Raw genomic sequence first — 24,511 nt, 5'->3', positions numbered from 1 at the left:
GTGGATTAGCATCTAAATGAATGGAGAGGAGCTTTTTCAGGGGTGTGCAGTGATACAAGGGGGAACGGCTTCCCACTGCCAGAGGGCAGGGATGGATGGGATTTTGGGAAGGAATTGTTCCCTGGGAGGGTGGGGGGAGCCCTATGAGATTCCCAAAGTAGCTGTAGCTGCCCCGGGATCCCTGGCAGTGTCCAAGGCCAGGTTGGGGCAGCCTGGGACAGTGGAAGGTGTCCCTGCCCATGGCAGGGGTGGCACTGGATGGGCTTTAAGGTCCTTCCAACCCAAACCATTCTGGGATTCTGTGGCACACAGAGATCTGCCTGCAGCTAGAGGGGATCAGCCTCCTCCTTAGGTGGAAATATTCCATGTTCCTGTTCCTTTGGCATCATCTGGTTCATGCACAGCCCTTTCCTAAGCCGTGGCACGATGCAGGTGTAATTTGGATGTGAGAGGACCAGATGGAAGTGCCTGTGTTTCAGTTCATGTGCCAGGGATTCACTGGGTACTTCTAACCTGCTATGGGCAGGAGAATTCACAGAATTCCAGCTGGGAATGCAGCAGTTGCATAGAGCTCCCACATAAAATGGCCAAACCCTGAAATTGCTCCTCATGGAGCTGGATGGGAGCTCAGGGTGGGATTGTTGGGAGAGGTAATGGTCATTAACTTCTGCAGGTCTCAGTGTCCTGATGGTTTCATTGTACTTCTGTAAATTCATGTATTTAAGATTATATTTAAATTTAAGGATTGCTGATGAGACACAGAGACAAACCCCCTCTGTCCTGGTGCATCCCAGTTCCCAGTGGTGACCCTGGTCAAACATAAATGAATTCTGCCTGCTAATTGAAATATTAAAATGACTCCATGTCCTCAGGTAAATGCAGAAAGAAGGTGCTCACTTAACTGGGTGTCTGAGGAAAAAAATGAACAAAACCCACTCCAAATTGAAACCCTGTGGGAATATAACAGAGTCCTGCTATAAACCTCGCAGAAATTAATTTATAGATGGGACATTGCAAACAGACCTTTCAGTAGAGCAGCACTGCCAAGTGCTGATATAATTAAGTGCTCTGTTTAAATGGCATAAATTAAATTAAGCTACAGGAGTACCTTTAGACCTGAGCAAACCAAAGCTGAGATGAGGAACTTAAACTGTGTGAGCTGAGAGCTCTTTACATAAGGCTTCCCAAGCCTCTTTTTCCCTTCCTCTTCAGTTTCCATGGGAGAGGATTAATTTATCCAGTGGTTAGGGTTGGCGGTAAAGCTGCACTGAGTAACAATCATGGATTGGGTTGGGACCTTAAAGTGGCACCCCTGCCATGGACAGGGACACCTTCCACTGTCCCAGGCTGCTCCAAGCCCCATCCAAGCTGGCCTTTGCATTCCTGGCTTATCTCATGCAGGACCAGGAGTTGGACCTAATAATCTTTGTGGGTCTCTTCCATCTCAGGACATTCTGTGATTCTCTGGATTTTTATTTTTTTTTCAGAGAACTTGTGGGGCATTTGAAGGAATTTTACTTAAAGATGTCTTGGCAGCAAGACAAGCAAGCAGGCCTGTCTCAAGCAGGCAGAGCAAGTAATATATAAAATAAGTTTTAAGTGCAGCTACAAGTACAGGTTATGAATTTTCAATAATATATCTGAGAAGGAAAAAAAATAGATTTTTTTTTAAACCAGGAGAGCTGAAGCATTTTAAATACCAAAGTGGTTTTCTCTGATATTTGCCTGATTGCTTCTATCACTCACAATTTTTGTTTGAAATTGTTTTGCAGTCAGTGCTCTCTCTAGGGGACAGGTCTGCTGACCCTGGACAGTCCTGCTGTGACACTCCAACAGTTGTAACAACTCAGGAAATATCCTTCACAGAATGAAACAGCCCATTAATATCATTATTAAAACAAACAGAAGATCAAGGCAAAGACAAAAAGCTGCTTTCATTCCTTTAGAATTTTTAAAGATTTGGGTTAAAATTTTTTTTGATCTTTCCACTTAAGGAAAACCATAAATATTAACACTGAATTGCTCCTGTAGCACTGTCTCTCTTCCTTGATTATTTTAGGATTAATATCTCACAGTTTCTGCCTTCTGGCACTCCCAGGGAACAATTCCTAATTCCCAATATCCCATCCATCCCTGCCCTGTGGCACTGAGAGCCGTTCCCTGTGTGCTGTCCCTCCATCCCTTGTCCCCAGTCCCTCTCCAGCTCTCCTGGAGCCCCTTTAGGCTCTGAGCTCTCCCTGGAGCTTCTCCTCTCCAGGGGAGCACCCCCAGCTCTCCCAGCCTGGCTCCAGCCCCCCATGGCCTCCTCTGGGCTCATTCCAACAGATCCACACCTTTCTTGTGTTGGGCAGACAGAGTTCCCCCTGCTTCCCCTCTACAAGGCTCTGGATCCCAGATTTTCCAGGTGAACATGGGAGAGATTTTCTCCTTTCACCCAGAAACAAGGAGGACAGATGCTGGAAGCACCTTTCCAACAAAACAAATTTTTCATGGATGTTTCAGTGCTGATCATGCTCCACTTGAAAATGTTGGAAAACTCAGCTGTGCCATCAGAGTGTCTTTGTTGTCACTGCAGCTTTTAGGGGATAGGTCTATGCTGCAAATTAGGAAGTCTAAGCAGTTTGGGTACTCTTGGAACTGGTTCTGACTGCCCTGGAGAACTTCACAACCAAATTGACCCTGTCCAAAAACTTTTGGGATTGTTGAAACACACACAGAATTAATACCCTTGTCTGCTCAGTCTTGGCAATATCATAATTATCCCCAATAGTTTTGGTTTCATCTTCATCAGTTTTAGAAAACTGCTTGCTTTCGGCAGAGTTGTAACCCCTGGTGGGATTTGAGGAGCAGAAGGAATGGAACATCCATGTCCATGCAGGAATTTCTTCAGAGATTCTTCAAGCAGAACACACTTGAGCCCAGGCTTTGTTTATTGGGTGCAGCATTTTGTGTGTCTCATTTTCTTGCTATTTTTGTCTGTAACCATGAATCCCCCAAATGTTCTGCTGTCCCTCAGTCCCAGGTTTGTGCTTCCTCAAGTGTTCATTTTGTGTTTTCCTTTGTAGGTCCCACCAGGTGCTTTCCCCGTAGGTATTGGGTGTTTTGTGTGCAAAACACCTTTTTTGGGTTGAATTGTGTGATTTCTTCCTTTCTTTCCTCCCTTATTTCTTCCTGCCCTGATGGTGTTTGAGGCTGTGACTGTCCCTTGGTTTGTGAAGCCTGCAAAGAGCCATTTAAACACATTGGACCCCATTTAGGGCATAAAGTCATGCATTGTGGTTGATTAATGTTCATTAAATTATTACAAGTCTTCAAAGACATCCTGAGTATTACAGAAGTGCTTTTTTAAATTCAAAAGTACCCCAAGTTCAAACTGTGTGCTTGAAATGCTCCTTGTGGGTTGCATGTGATTTTTTTTTTGTGTGGGTTGTGATCATTTTCTACTTAAAATTCTACATTAAACAATTTACTAGAGACCAGCCCTGTCTCCATGACCCAGTAATGTCATCAGAAATCACCATGCTGAAATCCATGCCCCAAAATAAAATTATTTATAAAAACAAATTATTGAAAATTGTGTTGGCAGTGTAGCTGGAGTTGTTCTCTCTCACATGAAATGTTCAGTTAAGCCAAGCTGACTTTTCAGGCAGCATAAAATGGGATAATAATGTCCAAGATCCCTGACAATAATGTCAAATATGCCTGGTAATAATGTCCAAGCATAACAATGTTTTTCCAGATGAAGGGAATAAATTGTTCTGTGGCAATGACATGCCTGGGAGGTGGTAAAATAGGCATTGATTGCTGTAAAGGCAATTACCTTCCATGTTAGGAGAATATTTCTAAGACAAGGATAGCAAAGGAATAGGACATATTACTTACTCCAGGAGGGTTTGGGATCTCCATCACTGTTTTTTCTCAGGAATAAATCAGGAAAAAAGTGCTGTTTATTAGTGTTCAAAAGGACATGGAAGCAAGAACTGCAACACTAACTAGGGTTTTGTAAATTAAATTCTTAATGGATGTTATAATGTCTACAAAGTGAGCAATTATGGGCAATTACCCTACCTAAGTTTTCCTGGAATGAAGAGGTTGCTGTTTGCATTGCTGGCTGTAAAATGGCTTTTCATTTTCCTGGGAGCTGCAGTTGCAGCTTTAGGCACTGAGAAGCCACTGGTGTGGAACACTTGGATAATTCTTTCCCATGGCTTCCTGGAATGTTTTCTCATTTAAATTGCGGAATATTTGGGTTTTTTTGGGTTTTATTTGGGCTTGTTTAAAGCATTTTCTGTCTGTCCTGGTGCCACCTGGTGCAGGTGAGGGTTGGGGACCTCTCCTGTGCTCCCAAGGGTTTTAATCCTCCAGGAATGGCACTAATGGAGTGACTCTTCTACAAGAGCTTTGGATTCAGAAAGAGTTCAGAGAAGTAATGCTCCTTTGGGGATTTTTTGCTGAATTCAGCTTTTCTGCTCTTGGGATTGTTTCTGGAATTCAGCTATCTCTCCCTACGGGCCTCCTCTGTAGGGATGGGATTTGTGGAATGACCTTGGGAAGCAGCTGGTAAAATCCTGGATTTTCTGTCATTATTTGTACCATGCCTCTAGTTCCTCACCTCCACATTTCTGGGGCAGTTTAAAGCAGTTTTTAAAGATCTTGTGTCCCAGCCTCTTGTATTTTCCTGGAATTTGTATTCCCCTAACAACAGAAATAAACTCTGTACCTCATGAACGAGAGCAGCAGGAAGTCAGGTTAAATCAACCAGAGTATGGACAAGGGTACAGAAAGTTGTTGGAATACTGTGGGCAACAAAAAGAAATGTAGTTTGAAAATTTAACTAATGTAGAGCCTGATCAGTTAAATAACTTAAAAACCCCTCAAAAGAGGTGGAAATCAGGAGTGACCCAAGTCCTGAAGAAGCCATGAAAAAATTTACAAGGCTTTTTACCTTAAAATATTACTTTTCAGTTCATTTATTATGCTTTCCTCCAAAAAACTGAGAGGTTGCTAATTCTTCATCAATACATTTGGATTCTTTCTGGGACCTAAAAAGACCCCCTGAGCTGCCTTTATTTCCTGAAATACTTCACCACGTGTCATTCTCTTTGTTCAGTGCACCACCCCAGCTGTTTTATTGTTCTGTTGATTAATCAAGTTCAGTTTCTTTTGGGTTTTAATATGAAGATAAATGCTTGAATCTGGTTTGTTATATTAAGTTGTGTCTGGCTTAAAAAGTACTGGTTTATGGGGGGGAAAAGGCACTTATTTAAAACCACTAGAAGTACTTGTTTGCAATTGGATTTTCTTACTCTAGTGGTTTTTATATACATTTTTCATCAAGAAGATTAGATTTTTGGGCCAGCAGTGAGTTTTTTTGCCTTTTTTTTTTTTCTTTTACAGTTTTTTAGAGTTTTAGTCACAGCATTTGTGCTTATTTAGGTTTCAACTAAAACAAGCATTTGCAGCGAGTTGGAGACTTAATTGGCAATTTAATGTCCCTCTGAATTTATAATAAAATGCTCTTTTTTCCCTTGGTATTGTTGAAAGACCAAGGATCCACAGCTCCATCTCTTCCTGAACGACTACACCACGTTCTTCACTGTGACTCAGAGTGGCATCACCCGCTACCTCACCCTGCTGCAGCCTGTGGACAGGGAGGTCCAGCAGCTCTACACCTTCTCTGTAAGTTAAAAGAATACAACTCTGTCACATCCAAAAGCTATTTATCTCCAAGTTTCATTGCAAAATTGAAATGTCTGCTCATTACAGTGGCCACGGTTGTGGCAATTGTTATCTGTAGGGTGTCAATTTCTATCAGACATCAGCGCCCGTGTCGTTTATTTTTTTTTTGCAAATGGAAAAATGATGATTCCTGACACAAAAATCTCGCTCAGATGTAAAACAACAAAGCCACAGATTAATGAAAGGAGAATACAAGAAAACTAGGCATCACTTCTGTGCCTCTGACAGGTGTCCAGAGGTTTAGGTTGGATATTAAGAAAAATATTCTTCACTGAAAGGGTTGTCCAGCCCTGACACAGCTGCCCAGGGCAGTGGTGGAGGCACCATCCTTGGAGGGATTTAACAGATGTGAGCACAGAGCACTTGGGGACATGGGGCAGTGGTGGCCTTGGCACTGCTGGGGTAATAGTTGGACTCAGGCTTGGAGATCTTTCCCAACTAGAAGTAATTTAAGATTCTATGCTGATCAACTCAAGGCTTTTCTTTATAATATAACTGCTCAAAACATTATATTACAGTAATTATATTATATATGCTATAATGCACTATTTATTATTAACAATATATTTATATTAATCATATCATTAAATATAATTATAATTAATATTAATAGATAATATTTATTGTTTCTTACTAATACTGTATTAATAAGAAATACAGTACAATATTAAAATATAATTTGCTGCAAAATGAACTCTGCATCCATAGAGCTACAAGTAAATAAAATCCTCTGCTTTCTGCTTTGTTAAAAAAAATACTGTTATGCCTTAAGGATATTGTCTGGGGTTTTGCCCCCACAAAAATGTAATTACCTTATCCAATCAGCAAAGTATCCCAGGACTTTTCTTATCAGCTGCCCAGAAGAGGGAGAGCAGTGAAGGATGAGTTGGTTGAGAGCAGCATTTTAGATTCTCTTGCCAGCACCTTCTCCACGGCCCCAGAATTGGTGCCTGATCCTCATCCCACTGCAGCATCTGAGCTCTCTTTTTTATTCCTGGTCTTGTTTTTCTCATTGCCTTTTCCTCCTCATCCCCAGAGCCAGGAACATGAGCCTTAACTTGGGCTTTTTGCTTTATTTTTGTCCCAAATTAAAAAAAAAAAAAAAAAAAAAAATAGGCTGACAGAAATCACAGCCAGAAGTATTAAAAAAAAAAAAGAGGGGAAAAAAAGCTTAAATGGATTTAGTATTCCCTCAGGTTGTGGGTGAACCCCTAACAATACTACAACAATTTGGAAATGGGCTGTGGGCAAACCCAGTTCTTCTCCAGGGGTTCCCACTCTGTGCCTCCCTATTTTCTGTCCATTTTCATTGGAAAGGAAAGCACAGATTTCCTCTGTGGAATGAGAAGAGCCTCCAGCTCTGTAATTCCCACCTCAAAATGTTGTCTGGGAGGTCTGATGCCTTGAGAAGGCTGCCCAAAGCAGAGGCCAGAGAGAGATAAAGAATGAAGCAGGAATTTATTAAAAGCATCTCCTCAATGGATCCACCTTGGGCAGCACAAGAGCCCAGCCAGGGCTGCACCCAAGATGAACCAAAATGGTCCCAAAATGCACGAGCGCTCACGGGGCTCTCACTGGGATCAGTTCTGATCCATTTGCACATTGGAGTTCATTGTCCAATTCCAGCTTTAGGTTATGAAGTTTTTCTCTCTTCAGCCCACGTTGTTTGTGCTCTTGGGCCTGAGATTTGGATCATTTGTCCTTGGTCCCAGCCAGAGAAGGAATTGTTTTGTCTCCCTGCTCTGTGAAGAGAACTCACCATCCTTAATGTGAAGCTCAGACCTACACACTAAAGCAGCACAGCATATGAAAAATATAAAAGCTAAACCTGAGGCATCAGGTTTAACGAAGCTACTGGGCAAGACTCCATGAACTCAACAGCTCCAATCCCAACCCCATCCTTGAAAAATTCCCAGTTATTCCCTCTCACTTCTACATTGGAAAGGTTTGGAAGTGTTTGCTTTGCTAATGCACATGCAGGCTCAAGCTCTGCTGAATCATCCTGTAAGTGTAAATGCAGAGAGAAACAAAATGCTGATTTTGGGTTGTCAGGCTGTATTTTCTGTTGTTGGGATTGGATTTCTCTTGAAATTGTACACAGAACACACCATTAAAATACCTTCCTGTCTTGCTTTTTTTTGTCCCTTTGAAGATGACAGCTTCTGATGGAGTCCAGGAGAGTGTCCCAGTGACTGTCAACATCCTGGTGATTGATGCAAATGATAATTCCCCAACCTTCTCCAACATTTCCTACAGTGTCAAGATCTATACTGATATGAAGCCTGGGGAAGGTGTCATAAAGGTAATTTCAGGGCTTTTATTACCTTTGTTAACTCACTTTTTGTTAGCAGTTCGTGGCCTTGCTCATCTCAATTGGAAATGCATTGAAACCAGCTGGAAATGAAGTTTGTCTGTCTGCATCCAATTCAATAATTAAATATCTATTCAAAATTGCTAATACTAAATATCAGGCCTGTTCTAGCTGTAGAGCTGCAGCTCAGCAGCTTCCTCTGAGGTTCCACAAAAAAATTTCAGCTGGAAAATCTCAAAAGAAAAAGAAAATTCTCATTTATTGGTGGGACATTGAGACAAAACATTTTGGGAGAAAGAGGTAAGCAGTGGAGTAGGACATAACAGAGAGTGTTTTCCCATGCCAGAAAACCTGCTGGGTTTTGCAAGCTTGTTTGTAGAGCAAATGAGCAATGAAAAATGAGTTGAACACAGGCCCAGAGAGAGCTGCTTCAATTAAATTTCACCAGCACTGATTTATGTTTTAGTGCAGGACTGGAGGTGAATCCTGGTGACACTGACATTAAAGGAAAAAGCCTCTTTTTGTGTAATTCTTCCAAGATCTCAGCCCTGCTCCGAGTGCTGCCAGTGCAGATGGATGAGCAGACAAGATGCCATTGGTGGCTTTCTAGAGTGGTTGAAGGCAGTGGGAACACTGGGAAAAGAAAATTAATCAGCTGACTTAAGTATAAAATGTCATTTTCTGAACTGTAATCAGGAATTCATTTCAGTGTAGCAGTGCTGAGGAGATGGTTCAGAAAATGGCATTTTCTGTCCCTTCTGTGCCTCTTGAGCTGTACTTGTGCCTTTGCATCTTCGGCTCTTCCTTTGTGTTGTTTTGTCCCCTCATCAATTTAGGCCACGAGTGTCCCCATCAGGGACAGCCACAGGGTCATTTCCAGCAAGATTTGAGGGAAAGAGAAAAAAATTGAAGCATAGTTAAATTCCTTAAAATGCTACACAAGGCTGAGTGGAAACACGACAGCAAATACTGTTGTCCTGAAGGAGCCAGGGAGCACGAGGCAGAAAATACTGCTAAATGAGATTTCTGCTGGGGGAAAAAAATATTTTCTACTCAAAGTTGGCCTTGAGGATGCTCTGAGCTGCCTGAGGTGTGTTAATGATAGCTGGGAGGAAGCAGAGCAGCTCCTGGGCCTGTCTGAAGCTGCTGAAGTGTTTCTGTGCTCAGAGGGAAGGCGCTGCTCTCCAGCTCCTCAGACACATCCTGGTGTTGCAGCTGCTAACATATTCCAAGCCTGGAGGGTCTCAAAGAGCAGGAGGACACATTTCTTAGGAAAACTGAACCAGAACAGGTTATCTGGGGAAGTCGGGCCTTTAGTTCACCTCTGCTAAAAAATTTAAATTAAAAGAGTGAGGTTTTCCCAAATCCATGCTTCTGTCTGCACAGTCAATACACGGCTACTTGCAGGTTTTCTGAGTTTATAATCTGGTCAGAGGGAGGAGGTAGAAAATTCTGGCTGGTTTGGGAGAAGAGTTGTTTTTCATCTCATCCCACATTACCAGATGAGTTTCTCAATTACCCACTTAAAAAAAAAAAAAAATAAAAGGGTCAGGTCTTAGGATTTCATAAAGAGGGCCCATCACAGGAAGGACCTGGAGCTGCTGGAGAGAGCCCAGGGCAGGCACCAGGATGAGCAGAGGGATGGAGCAGCTCTGCTGGGAGGAAAGGCTGCACAGCTGGGATTGTTCACCTGGAGAGGAGAAGATTTGGGGGGACCAGATTGGGGCCTGAAGGAGCTGCAGGAAACGTGGAGAGAGACTCTGCACAAGGTGGAATGGCTCCCACTGCCAGAGGGCAGGAATGGATGGGATATTGGGCAGGAATTGTTCCCTGGGAGGGTGGGCAGGCCCTGGCACAGGGTGCCCAGAGCAGCTGGGGCTGCCCCTGGATCCCTGGCAGTGCCCAAGGCCAGGCTGGACAGGGCTTGGAGCAGCCTGGGACAGTGGGAGGTGTCCCTGCCATGGCAAGGGTGGGGTTGGATGAGCTTTGATTTCTCTTCCAATCCAAACCATTCCATTATTCCCTAATCAGGATTTTGGGCAGCTGCACTCTGGGAGGTTGCTTAATCTCTAGCTATAAAATACCTATAAATATTTAAGTATACTTCATATATGTAAAGGTATTAGAAAGACTGTCTCAAAGGCCAAATCGAAGTTTCTTTCCCATTTTTTGAACCTTGAGACAGTGATTTCCAGGGGTACTCATCTTCTTGTCTTCATGAAGAGCCAAGTCACCTTTTACCCCACTCTCCCTCCTGGGGTCAGCATCCTTTGGGATCCTCTGCTGGGAGAGGATGCTCATCTCTGACAGTTCCCATAGGAGAATCAGTTCATAAAATCACTTTGTCTGATCAGAGAAAAGCAGGTTAGAAAAAGAACACTGACCTCCACATGTCTGAACAGTCTCATAACCATCTATAATAATCAGACTGATTTTCAGCCACTTGGCTTTTATTATCCTCAGGGTACTATTCTTACATTTCTTATATATTTTTTCTAGAGTCCAGTTGCAGGAAAATGCACAAATAAAAGGGACAAATAACCCCAGTATATGCTTTCTTGCTGCCTCATTTTGTGGGATATTGTTTTGATTTTACTCCTGAAAAAAGCCCCAGAACATAATAGCTTTTAATTTACTTCTTTATTCTGTCCAGTACACTCTTAAAAAATAAAGGAAATTTTAAAATTCTTAGGTTCTGCTTGAAAATGATCACCAATTGCAGGCAAATATATTCATTACAAGCTGAATTCAATTTCCCCCCCATTTTTTTTCTTTCTGCCTGGATGATTAAACCAAAGACTTTTCCTTCTTTCCCTGTTGCCTTTCAGAGAAGTGACAAAAACAGGTTTTATTTTTGTTTCAGTTGTCTCCTCTCAGTACCTGTGAAATTTTTTCAGGCCTTTGCTGAAGAAAGTTAAGTTTAAATGTCTCTGTATTTTGCTTCTTTCAGCCTGAAAATTTCTCATTTTTCCTTCTCCTTTCATAGGTATTTTATTGTGTTCCTTGAGAGCTTCTCAGTTAAAAAATCTGTACTTTAAAAGAGTTAAATGTGGTAAATAATAACTGTCACTACAATGGTTATTAACAGTAAACCTAGTAAAGTACTTAATTCCATCTTTTTTATGTTATTATATATTTGCTGCCAAGTTTTCCATTTTTTCACTGCTGTGACTCACATATTGAAATGAGTTACACACTGATGGGTGGAGTTTGTAGCAGCAATGCAACAAAATTTCATCTCAATAATTTAAATCCACTGTTTTTCTGTCGACAGCTCTCATTTTTATATTCAGGATGCAGGGAATAGGGAATATTGAGGAGGAAAATGGGAGAGCTGGAAAGGGACAGAGGGTGAAAAAAGATATTATTCACCTAAATCTTGGCTCATGGTGAGAGTTTCTGTATTTTGTCTTTACAGGAAACTTGTGGACTGCTTTTAAATGTAATTCATGGAATGGTTTGGGTGGGAAGGGACCTTAAATCCCATCCAGTGCCACCCCTGCCATGGCAGGGACACCTTCCACTGTCCCAGGCTGTTCCAGCCTGGCCTTGGGCACTGCCAGGGATCCAGGGGCAGCCCCAGCTGCTCTGGGCACCCTGTGCCAGGGCCTTCCCACCCTCTCAGGGAACAATTCCTAATTCCCAATATCCCATCCATCCTTGCCCCCTGGCACTGGGAAGCCATTCCCTGTGTCCTGACACTCCAGGCCCTTGTCCAAAATCTCTCTTCATCTTTCCTGTAGCTACCTCAGGTCCTGGAAGGTCACAGTTTGGTCACCCCAAAGTTTCTCTTCCCCAGGTTGAACAATCTCAGTTTTGCTCTTCCTACATCCTACCTCAAATTACCCACATACTTTCATTTCTCCCTAATTTCCTGCTGCAGTGGCAAGACTTGGGTTCATGGGCTCTCTTCCAAGAGCAATTAAATAATTTCTTGATTGAAAATGGAGATTAAAATACACAGAGGATCAGTGCCCTGTTCCCCACTGAAACAATTCTGTCTGTTAGCACCAGTACAAACTAATTTTAAAGGTCCAGCTTAGCCTAAGTTCTTGATTTACAGCTCTTGAACGTGCATTGTGCCATAAAAGATCAGGACAGTTTAGTGGAAATTTTAAGATCATGGAATAGCCACAGCTGGAAGGGACCCACAGAGGTCATGGATCCATCTTGGCCCATGAGGAGATTTTTTTCTGTTTTGTCTTTACAGGAAAATTTGTGGGCTGGCCTGAAATGTAGTTCATGGAATCCCATTTACATTACAGGGAATCCAACCCCTGCCCTGCCCAGCCAATCCCACCCTGTGCATCCCTGGGAATGTTGTCCAAACACTCCTTGGGGCTGTGATCTGTTCCATGCCTGACCACTCCTAAACGTTTCCCTAAAACAATCCTCACAGAACTCATCCCCAAACCCCACTTCATCTTTTATTTACATGTTTATTTGCAACCTTTTGCTTTCTGCCCATCAGGTAATTCATTTCCATCTCCAAAGCAAACCTGATTAGCAGAGAAAGAAAACAAAACCAAGCTGTGTTTGTATTGCTCAGCCAAGGTCCCTGCAGACTCAAGGAAAAAAATAATGGATTGAGGCTTGATGAAATGTCTGAAGGAGATAATGAGAAAGTATTGAAAGTATTTTAACCTACTCAGAGGTCATTATGTGTGGTTGACTCAAGTTCATGAATATCTCCATAACAATCCTGAATTTTCCCATCACACTGAATGTGGTGAAAGCTGCTGGGAATGTTGGTCACCACTTTATCTTTCAAGGGCCAGGTGATCACAAATGTTGCTCTGAGAAGGTTCCAAGTCAAACATTGAAGCCAAATTTCCTCCAGTACTGAAGTGAGTCTGAGCACGGCTTATATCATAACCAAGATGTGACTTTGTAAGCTTAAGGCCATCCTCCTAAGCTTAAGGCCATCCTTTTCCTCCCAACAGAACCATTCCTAAACTTCCTTTTCCTCCCAAAAAAAACACTCCTAAATCTTCTTTCCCTCCCAGGAAACCACTCTTAAACCTCCTTTTTCCTCCCAAGAAAACCACTCCCAAATCTCCTTTCCCTCCCAAGAAAACCACTCCTAAGTATCCCTTTCCTCCCAAGAAAACCACTTCTTGCTGCAGCAGAATCCACACCTATTTTGCCAAACTTTTAGTACATTTAATGATGATGCAATGGAGCTGATCCTGCTGGATGAAAATTTCTTAGCAGAGTAAATGAAACCTTGTTTTGTTCATCTCCCTTTACATTTTAGCCCATTTCTAAATCTTGTTAACTATGGAGCTCTATCATGCTGGGACAGCTGGAGATGGGATTTCTGGAATCATATATTATGGTAGCAGTTAAACTTTAATTCTGTTTAATCCCAGGTTTGATTCCGAGTTTTGCCCCCAAAATGTTTTTCAAATCTCTTTCCAAGCATTCTGTATCTGTAGGTTTAATTAAACTTCTTAGTCTCTGTGCTTGTGTAGTCAATTAATTTTCCTTTTTCATGTCGTCACAGTAAAAACTGGCCTGGTTCCAAATCCTGCCATTAAATCCTCAGGACCCTGTATTTTGCAGAAAGGCTTTATTTATCTTTTTTCTGTGTGTGTGTTTCTGTTACTTTTGAAGTTCAGTAGACAAGGTCTTTACAGCTCTGTCACTTGGGTGGATAATTATTCTCTGCAAGGTTAATTAACACACCCAGGTATGTATAGAAACTATAGAAAGAGTGATTAAATTGCAGTTTTCATAGCACGGCTCCTTCAGAATTCTAAAAGAAATAAGAAAATGAGGTAGAAAAAAAAACCTCACAGAAATATTTATTTATTTTTAAATTTTTAAGAGGAGATTACCCCTGATCTGTGGTTTTTGGGGAATTTCAAGCATTTATCCTATGCTCACTATACAATATGTTCCAAAATGCTATAGGAGATTAATTAAGATTTGTTTCTAAAACTATTGTGGGCTCAATTCTCGGTTTGGAGAATATTAATGACTTTCTAAATGAAATTTTGTATTTCACTGAGCCTTTGTGCATAAAAGATTATCTTAGAAACCAGTTATATCCCTGAGTTTTTCCCTGGAAGTGTCCAAGGCCAAGCTGGATGAGCCTCTGAGCAGCCTGGTCTAGTGGACACTGCCCATGGAACTGGATGAGCTTAAAGGTCCCTTCCAACCCAAACCATTCCATGATTCCATGAATTCACATCCTCCCCTTGGTGCTCAGTGTTGTGTGTGTGCAAATGGGATAAACTCAGATATTGCAGCTCTGGGGTTTATTCTTCTTTTAGTGGCAAGGTTTGGTTTCTGCTATTTTGAATCTTCAGACACCTTTGGGCAAAGGTGTTTTGATAGTTCCAGGTGGTGGTTTGGCAGTTGTAGGTGGTGGTTTGGAATTGTAGGTGGTGGTTTGGAACTGTAGGTGGTGGTTTGGCAGTTTTAGGTGTTTATTTGGCAGTTTTGAGTGGTGGTTTGGCAGTATTAGATGGTGGTTTGGCAGTTTTGAGGGGTGGTTTGCAGCTGTAGGTGGTGTTTTGGCACCTGTAGGTGGTGTTTTGGCACCTGTAGGTGTTTCTTTGGAAGTTCTGGGTGGTGGCTGGCAGCTTTAGGTGATGATTTGGTAGCTTGGGATGCTGGTTTGGCAGTTGTAGGTGGTGATTTGGCAGTTTTGGGTGCTGGTTTGGCAGCCTTGGGTGGTGCTGTGGGAGGCTGTGAGCTGCTGAAGTTGATGTGATGCTGCACTGATGCATAGATGATTTTCTATGCTAGCATGGCAGGGCCACCAAAGACTTCCTGTCCCTGACTCCAGGTGTCACAAGGTGACAAGAGGGGCCCAGAGGCACAGGCTGAGGCTGCTGTTTGCTGGCCTTGCCTCAGGGAGTGGCTGTTGGTCCTGCCCTTGGCCTTGCAGTCGGTGCTGAGGTTTTCCATCACTGCTGACATCCAGCACTGCCATCCTCCATCCCTGCTGCCCCAGAGCAGGAGTGTTTGTGTCAGGAAAGCCAAGGCAGAGACCTTTGCATTTTCACCCTCACACTGGGATCCCTGCAGGGATCCTTCCAGAGAGCTGGGATTACTTTGGACATCCCAGGAAAGCTCTGCTGCCACCCCTGCTGGTGCCCTTTCCCATTCCCCACCCCCTACTGCTCGCCTGCAGCTGGGAGCAGCAGAGGACACCATGGTGCCATCATTCCCTGTAACTTCCACTGCTGGCTGCTGGATGCACAGCTGGATGCTGTGGCCTCTGGATGTTCTAGTGCTGCTCAGACCACTTGATGTCATTCCTTGTGCTGTTTGAGGAAATATCCTGTGTTATGGAAGGTCAGTTGAGGAACCTGTGTATTAGCAAAACAGCTCCTAAAGGAGGAAGAGACAACAAGACCAGGTTGAGCAGGGCTTAGAGCAACCTGGGATAGTGGAAGGTGTCCCTGCCCATGGCAGGGGGTGGAATGGGATGAACTCCAAGGTCCCTTCCAACCAAAACCACTCTGGGATTTTCTTCCGTGATTCACAAAAAGCAAATCTGTTCCCTGGGCTCTAATTCCTGGCTGAGTGTGTGTTTGATTTAGTGTGGCTCACTACAGAAATGGGATAAACTCAGTGCCTTTCCCAGGGGAAGGGGAGAAACCCCTCATTTCATTATGTTCACCATTAGAATTTGGGTCCAATACCAGGATTTAGATTTTTCTCAAGGGATTGAAAGACAACATGGCACTTGGGAACATGGGTTAGTGGTGGCCTTGGCAGTGCTGGGTTAACAGTTGGACTTGACCATTTTAGAGGGCTTTCCAAGCTGAATGATTCCATGATTATAAGTGTGTATCCCTATAGGACAGCTGCCATTTCCCTTCCACTTGGCTGTCACAGCCATAGGTGCATATGAACACAAACATTGCTCTCCATCTCTGCACGAGGAGGGCTTGGAATGCCAGGCCTGGACATGAGACTTCCCAGCACTACCAGGGCGGTCACCTGGAAAAGTGGAGAGAAAGATGGGAAATAAATACAAACCTTTCAGTACTACTGAAAGACAAAAGATATCAAAGAAGACAAAAAATGTCTTCTTCTCCCATGTGCTTTTGGAGAAAGTCTTATATATTCCAACCCACAGAGAGTAAACTTGGTCTAAATAGATTTCTTAATTTGTATCCTAAAATAATTGGTTTGCAGTCTTTAGCAAGCAGTTTTTCTCTACTTCATGATGTTTTTACACCTATTACTGTACATTTCAGCTGTATCTTTGTTGTGCAGTGCTTAGAAATTCCTGTGTGAGTTCCAGCTGCCCGAGCTCCCCTCTCCTCCTCCCAAATCCTTCCCAGAGGCTGTGGAAGTGGCTCCTGCTGATGCTGTTGTTATGTGTAGTAAACATAATTCGTACCATTTTTTGTATGAAATGTGTAATATTGGATACATGTTAGATAATGCTCATTTGGATTAGCCCCCCAGCCCTCAAAGGTGAGACTGGGTGTATATTGGAAACTGATTTACAAGTAAAAGGATGTGGTTCAGCCAGGAGATGGACCATGTCTGGAGAGCTATGGGGACACCCGGAGATGGGCCATGTCTGGAGAGATACGGGGACACCAGGAGATGGGCCATGTCTGGAGAGATATGGGGACACCAGGAGATGGGCCATGTCTGGAGAGATACAAGGACCCCAGGCGCTGATCATCACATGAACAACCCGGGATGGACATCGTGGAAATCCTCGGGCAGATCCATGTGAATGCAGCATTCCCGTAAACTTCATCAAGGAATTCAACAGCTCCAGACACTGAATTGTTCTTCTTCATCACCAAAAAAAGAAAATCTTATTATGGACTCTGAATGGAAGAAAAGACTGACTGCCAAAATTTTGGCTTCAGGCAGAATTTTCCCTATAAAAACCACTTGTGCCAGGATGGAGGTGTGTGGGCATAGAGAAAAACCTCTGCTGAGGCTGACTCCTTGATGCACACCCAGGACCGACCCCAGGCTCAGCTCTGTTCTTTCCTTGCGGCTGGCTAAATAGAATTTGATTGCAAAATAAATATTTTTTTCATTTTAATTTGGCTGGACAAATTTTCATTTATAACACTGTGGTTCTGCCTTGCAGCTGACGGCCGTGGATGCTGACGAGGGAGCCAACGGGCAGATTGTGTACGAGATCCTGGCTGGGGACCAGGGAGATTTCACCATCAACAAGCACACGGGGCTGATCACCATCGCCCCAGGAGTGCTGCTGGCAGTGGGGCGCTCCTACGCCCTCACCGTCAGAGCATCAGACAGTGCCCCCCCTGCGCAGAGAAGGTAATTAGTGCCTCCCCTAATGATTGATTCGTTACTCCAGCAGTGCCACCGGGCCACACCTCACACCCCCATGTTTCTAGTCTGGAAACTCTGTTCTGGAAAAATAGAATTCTTGCCCTTTGTGGTCCTTAATGGTATTTCCTTGCAGTGCTGCGTTTTCATGATTTTGTTTGCATTGCATGGTCTGTTATTTAAAAGTTCCCAGTTGTGCTGTCGCTGTGCATGTCCGTTCATTCATTGAGGTAAAGGGGTGGAAGGAACACAGCAAGTGAGAAGGGAGATTATTTTGTTCAGAAAATGCAAAAAGGATCCTAAAGAATGGGGTTGCTGAGCTGGAGAACCTCTCCAGGTGTAGAGTGTGCAGTGTCCCTGCTAAGACTGAAATTCCTAAGGGCAGAATTAGCTCTGTTGTACCCCAGATGAAAAAGAAGAGCAGACTGCAAATTTAGGATATAGGCAGGGAGGGGACCATCATCATCATCTTTAAGGTCCTTTTTTTACCCAAACCATTTTGTTATCTATATGTTCAGAAACTAGCAAAGGTATCAAGCCCTGCTTACCTGTTTCTGTGGAGCTTGCATTCTAAATGTGCCAAAATGTCATTTCATGAAGGTGTGCAGGGAACAAAAAAAATTATCTCTTGTGTTTTGGGCCTGATATTGATAATGTGGCAACCTCCTTGTCCAAAGGGAGGGAACAGGAGGTTCCAGCATTTAAACCTCCCACAACAGTAAAGTGAAAACCTCTTCTTCAAATGGGAAATGTAAGAAGGAAATAAAATACAAGAGTAGGATTTTAGTAAATGGTTTTTCCTCAGGACCTGCTGCTTCTATCATTCCTCCAAGAAAACAGCTCATGCTGTTGTGCACATATTTTATAATTACTGTCCATTCAGCTTGTTAAGTTGTTTGTTAAATTAACATCTGGTAGCATTCCCTTGGCTGAATTTCACTCTCTTTTTCCTCCTGCTTGCTTTTTTGATAAACCCTCTTGAGCTGGTAGCAGACTGCTGGTAGTGCTGAGGAGAAGACTGAGGACAATTATGCATTTATTTTGTGTAGTGCTTCAGAGAGAAGGCCAAAAATCAGTATTTCCTCTTCAGAGAGTCTGAGATCCCCATGGTGTGGCTCCACGTAACAGCTCTGGTTGCCATCAGCTCCTTTTGTGCTGGAGAAATCTTTGTGTTGCCTAAACATATGTATTTCTGAGGATGGATGTTGGGATGTTGGGAGCCTGTGCTTCCTTCTCTAAAAATGCCTTCAAGGCAAATAAGAAGTGGGAAGCTTTGCCATAATAACCAGTCACCTGGAAAGTGGCTGGATTTCAGTCTCCCCCCTTGCTTATGCACAAAGCAAAACCCAGCCACTGAACCTGGCTCAGGAATTATAGTTCTGCAGCCTTTGTGAACACAAATTTAAATCAGAATTTGGAATTCTGTATAGGTTTGTTGGGGTTTTTCTGCATGGAATGACATTTAAAAATGTTGGTGGGTGGATGTGTCCTGACTGAGATTTGGGGATTGAGTGCTATTAATGATAATTATTCATGTAAGTTATTGAGATATCATGAAGATGTTAAGGTTTATCAAGATCACCAAGTTCAACCTTGTCAAGTAAACCACAGCAAGTGCCAGATCCAGTTGTTTCTTGAAACCTTCCAGGGCTGGAGACTTCACCCTTTTCTTGCATAGTTCACTCCTATATTGAGGCACAATGATTTCTATTTTTAGAAAAAAAAAATGACAGCATTTGTAAAATCAAACAATTTCAGGTCAGACTTTAAGCTTTTCACAATCCCTCAGATTCCTGGACATGGGATTCATATCATTGGTGATATAGGGTTCTGCTGGATCAAGTCAAGATAGCTTGGTAGACATGGATGGAAATCCATTCATCCTCTATTTTATAATTGCCCAGAGCAGCTGTGGCTGCCCCTGCACCCCTGGAAGTGCCCAAGGCCAGGCTGGACAGGGCTTGGAGCAGCCTGGGACAGTGGGAGCTGTCCCTGCCCATGGCAGGGGTGGCACTGGATGAGTTTAAGGTCCTTTCCAACCCAAACCATGATTCCACGTGGAGGAAATTTAAGCAGAGATGGGGATGCAGTTGACTTTCAGTCAGCTGGTGGGACACAAAAGCTGTTCTTCCGTGCTGGAGTGATTTTGGGAGAGCTCTCCACAGTTCCCAAATGCTGTACAGGTCTCTGTGTATTCACCTTCAAACACCAGCTTCAGTGCTTGGCTCAGCTCCATCACCTTCCCCTTCCCATGCCAAAGGAGAATTTGCCAGCTCCTTAACTGGGCTATAACCTACACGAAAAACATGTGGGAAAACTGCAAGGTGTTAATAAAAAAAATTGATTGAAATTGCAAAAAAAGCCATTTAATATTAGAGTGCTTTTAGTTTGCAGACTATTAGTGCTTTATTTCTGTGATTTTGCCTTATATATTTGAAGACAATTTTCTCCCTATTCCCAGAGTCCCAGAATGGTTTGGGCTGGGAGAGACCTTAAAACCCATCCAGTGCCAGGGCAGGGACACCTTCCACTGTCCCAGGCTGCTCCAGCCTGGCCTTGGGCACTGCCAGGGATCTAGGGGCAGCCACAGCTGCTCTGGGCACCCTGTGCCAGGGCCTGCCCACCCTCCCAGGGAACAATTCCTAATTCCCAATATCCCATCCAGCCCTGCCCTCTGGCACTGGGAAGCCATTTCCTGTGTTCTGACACTGAATCCTGTCACTGTGTGTGTGGATGTGCCCTGAGGGACAGATTCCCTTCCCTGGGGGTGCTATTTGTCTTTCTGGACAGCAGGTTTTTTATCCTGGAGCATGGCCAGGAGGTGTATGAGTCCCCAACATGTTCCTCTCAGCCCTGGCATAGCTCTGCCCAGCTCAATCATTGACCCAGGCCTCCAAAACCTGCTGGGAAAGAGCAGTGGGAAACACCAAGAGCACAGTGGTGACTCTGCTCGGCCACAGCTTTGGGCAGCTAATTAAAAATATTGATCAGTAATGCATTGTATTCATCTTAAATGAGCGCTCTCAGTTAATACAGAGGCTGTTTCAGCAATAAATTTCTGGTAATTTTAGGCAGGACCCTCTAAAAAAGCTCTGGAGTTTGCTAGCCCTTTGCAAGAAGCAGCTCTTCGGGTTCAGTCAGATTTTTAACCTCCCATCTCCAAGGGACTCCTGGATCCATTTCTCAAGTTGAGGCTGTTGGATATCAAGTGGGTTTACAGGATGGTCTGTGCAGGGTCTTCAGTGTCCCAAAGAACCTTCAATACTCCACCTGGAATGCTGTTTGCAGTCTCTTTGGGACAGGGATTCAGTGCAGCTGAAGGGTTTGCATGGGGTTTGTAGCCTCCTGCACTGCCACTGCTCTGAAATGGGATTTATTGCTCTCAAGTGGGGATTACGGACCCACAGCATCGCAGCGGAGTCGTGTGCTTCTCTTCTCCCAGCATTTCCCTCTCTGCCAGCATTCCCTGCTCCCTCTTTTCCAAGCAAAGGAAGCCAGCTGGCTGCCAGCAGGGATGCTCCAGGGGTGGCTGTTGTGTGTGGCAGGAGCAGTTCCCAGCCTGGAATTGGAGCTGCTCCCGCAGAGGACACAATGCATGGGAGCTGTTTGTTTGTAGAGCGTGCACTGATATCTCACTACTCTGTTTTTGAAAGTACACCACTTTGGGCTGCTTTGAGGGAAGCTACTGAGCTTTTCTTCCTGATCATGTGGCAGCCTGCTTTCCTTTTGATCCAGAAGGAAAAATACGCCCTGAAGCTTTTAGAGGAGCAAAGGGAGGCTGTTAGAGCTCGAGAACACACAGAGTGCAAAGCAGCCATTGTGGGTTGCCTCGTGGATTGGATTGATTGATTCTGGCTGGTTTTGACTGGATTTTTCTCCCCTTGCTCTGCAGGAGCTCCATCACCACTGTTTACATCGAGGTGCTGCCTCCCAACAACCAGAGCCCTCCGCGCTTCCCGCAGCTGATGTACAGCCTGGAAGTCAGCGAGGCCATGCGGATCGGCGCTGTGCTCTTGAACCTGCAGGTACCCAGGCTTCCCTGGCACGCCCTCAGGGTGCTGAAGCCTCCTCCACTTCCTGCCCTCTGTGTCCATGCCATGCACAAGCCAGTCCTTTCATCCAGGGGGGGAAAAAGGGGCAGTTCAAAGGGATTTGAAAATCGTTTCATTTTGATCAGCAGCCCCTTTTACACGGACTGTAGGGGAAAAGGGTTCACTTGGCTGTTTCTGTTATTCTTTTTTTATTTAAATATTCTAAAAGATGCTGTAGGCTGCAAATGGCACTGCCCAGAGAAGCTGTGGCTGGCTCTGAATCCCTGAAAGAGCCCAAGGCCAGGCTGGATGGGGCTTGGAGCAGCCTGGGACAGTGGAAGGTGTCCCTGCCATGGCAGGGGGTGGAATGAATTGATCTTCAAAGTCCCTTCCATTCTGGGATTCTGTGATAATTATATAAGAAAAAAATTCTGTGAGTGGCTGGGAACTTGAAAGGACTGTGATTTATTGTGTTAGAATCTCTCTCTGTATTGGCCAGCAGATCCGAGGAGCTTCAACACCTCATTCATGAGGAATTTCAGCAAGATTTCTGGCAATTTGCCTTCCCTACCCTGTCGTTTTTGAAAAATATCTAAAGGTATTTCTACCCCTTGGTATGTGTAACAACAGGCTGAGAGGGAGCAGAGATCCCAGTGCTGCCAGGCCCAGGGTTAGTGGGACCTTGTGCCATGGGATCAGGGATCATGCAACAGCTTCTGGCCAAGTCCAGGAATATCCCTCATCCTCATGCAGCAGGACCAGACCTCCTCTAGTTGCACCAACAGTTTAAAAATCAGTTCTCTCCTCACTTACTTACTGCTCCTTATCTACTGCATTGCATTCTGCCCAAAAAACAACTGTGCAAAATAGAGAGATAAATGGAAGCTCTTTCTTGAGGTGCTTTTTTGAGGGAAACTTAATGCTGTGTTTAGCAGTAGTGAAATAAAGGAGCTCTGATTAACTCACTGGAGCAGGTAGATGGGAAAGCTCCTGCTAAAATGGATTCCTGCTGAAAGACTGGGATTATTCTGGCTGGTTAAGCTCAGAGAGTTACCTGTGCTGAGGGAGGATGACTAATTTAGCTCAGTGCTGCCAATTAACTCCTGGCACATCTGTGGTGCCTGCAGGGAGTGAGGAGTGGAAGGGACAGATTTTTCAGGAGCCTTCTTCCCCCTGGTGAGAGACACTTGGGGTTCGAAGCCCTAAAGAGTAGCAGGAGCCAGGAACATGCTGAGAAACAGAAATATTTGTGTTTCCTTGACAGGTGCTTGCATCTGTGGCTGAGGGCCTGAGGGATCTTTGGAGGCAGAAAAAACCTCTCGGCAGGTTTTAGAATTGAAGGATTTGATAGCATTTGAATGTGGTTGGAAAGTGAAGCTCCAATGGAATAATCTGCTTTAATGTTTCACTAAATCCCAAGCAGCCCATTCTGGGCTGGCCCTGCTGAGGGACCCCAGGGCTGTGTCCAGTCTGGGCCCTGGAGGGGCTGGAGCGTGGCCGGGGCAGGGAAGGGAGATGGGAAGGGGCTGGAGCCCCAGGAGCGGCTGAGGGAGCTGGGAAGGGGCTCAGCCTGGAGCAAAGGAGGCTCAGGGGGGACCTTGTGGCTCTGCACAGCTCCTGCCAGGAGGGGACAGCCAGGGGGGGTCGGGCTCTGCTGCCAGGGAACAGGGACAGGACAAGGGGAAACGGCCTCAAGCTGGGCCAGGGGAGGCTCAGCTGGGACAGCAGCAGGAATTTCTCCATGGAAAGGCTGCTCAGGCCTTGGCAGGGCTGCCCAGGGAGCTTTGGGGTGCCCATCCCTGGAGGTGTCCCAGGAAGGGCTGGAGGTGGCACTCAGTGCTCTGGGCACTGGGCATAGCTGTGACCCCATGGGCTGGCAGGGATTTGCCAGCCTCAATGATCCTGCATTTTATGAAAAATACTTGATTATTAAATCCCAAATATGCTTGGCTTAACTTTGGTGATTAGTCCAGGACTGTATCTCTTGTCTGGTAGTCCTCAACCTTAAATGTGGAAGATGGAGAAGAACTTTTTACAAGGGTCTGGCGTGCCAGGACACAGGGAATGGTTTCCCACTGCCAGAGGGCAGGGATGCATGGGATTTTGGGAATTAGGAATTGTTCCCTGGCAGGGCGGGCAGGCCCTGGCACAGGGTGCCCAGAGCAGCTGTGGCTGCCCCTGGATCCCTGGCAGTGTCCAAGGCCAGGTTGGACAGGGCTTGGAGCAGCCTGGGACAGTGGAAGGTGCCCATGGCAGGGGTGGCACTGGATGGGCTTGAAGGATCCCTCCCAACCCAATTCCAAGTCCAGCTTCCTCATCCTGCATTAAAACCTCCATCTGTATTAAAGGACATTTGTGTGCAGCATGCTTCTCTTTTCATCTTCCTTTATTCCCTCCTGTGTAGAATCCACCAGGACATTTTAAACATTCATAAATGGAGTACTTAAGCTTCTGAAACCCTGTGCTGCTTTTTTCCAGGCAACACAAAGTTCCCCAAATAGGCACCTTGGTTTGGGTTTTATTGCCTGTGTTCCATTGATGACTTTCCATCACCAGGCCTCAAATACCTCACAAGTGTTTTCATGTGTACATTTTCACACCAGTGTTTCTTTTCATGACTATTATCAATCTAATAAGTTTTTGGGGTGGTACAGATTTAGAAATTATGTTTTATGGCCCTCTCTTAGTAATATTTTGGTAGTTCTGCATACAGCAGGGGGTTACAAAATCCTGGAGAGAGCCTGCACAACTTTTCAAGTATTCCCAAATTATCAAATCCAAAGATCTACAAAACATTAGGGTCAGTAACAATTTAAATGTAGCTGCTTTAAATTTGCCCTTTAGGCTTTGGAAAAATAAAATTCACTTTCTTCTTGTCCATTAAAATTTCTTATGCTGATGATGGTGGGCTTTATTTCTTTCTTATCCCCTTATTTATTTTCTAATGCACCCGTCTGGTCTTGACTGGTGTTTTAATTAACAACATTTGAGATTAATGCAATATTAAATGATCTCCACTGCATTAATTTGTAAATAAACCTCAGAGTTTATTGCATGCCTGGGAGGCGTTTATGGCTTCATGTTCTGCCAGCCATTATTAATTAAAATATGCAAATGCTGTCATTTTTCTGGGAGCCTGCAG

General features: G+C 44.3%; 1 protein-coding gene across 18 annotated transcripts in view; it reads left to right on the top strand.

Moving 5' to 3' along the window:
- Positions 1-24,511, top strand: part of LOC110473259 (protocadherin-15) — a 632,634-nt gene that overhangs the window by 485,529 nt on the left and 122,594 nt on the right. For all 18 annotated transcript variants that reach the window (XM_085583141.1, XM_085583131.1, XM_085583143.1 and 15 more), the window contains 4 exons: positions 5,545-5,679; positions 7,892-8,041; positions 17,133-17,326; positions 21,231-21,363. In XM_085583141.1, coding sequence (XP_085439267.1) covers positions 5,545-5,679; positions 7,892-8,041; positions 17,133-17,326; positions 21,231-21,363 — 612 coding nt within the window. The remainder of the gene's footprint in view (positions 1-5,544; positions 5,680-7,891; positions 8,042-17,132; positions 17,327-21,230; positions 21,364-24,511) is intronic.

The sequence above is a fragment of the Lonchura striata genome, chromosome 6 (genome assembly GCF_050655825.1).
Source record: "Lonchura striata isolate lonStrDom1 chromosome 6, ASM5065582v1, whole genome shotgun sequence".
Lineage (NCBI taxonomy): Eukaryota > Metazoa > Chordata > Aves > Passeriformes > Estrildidae > Lonchura > Lonchura striata.
Note: the sequence above shows the minus strand (reverse complement) of the source record. Positions and strands in the feature narration are given on the sequence as shown.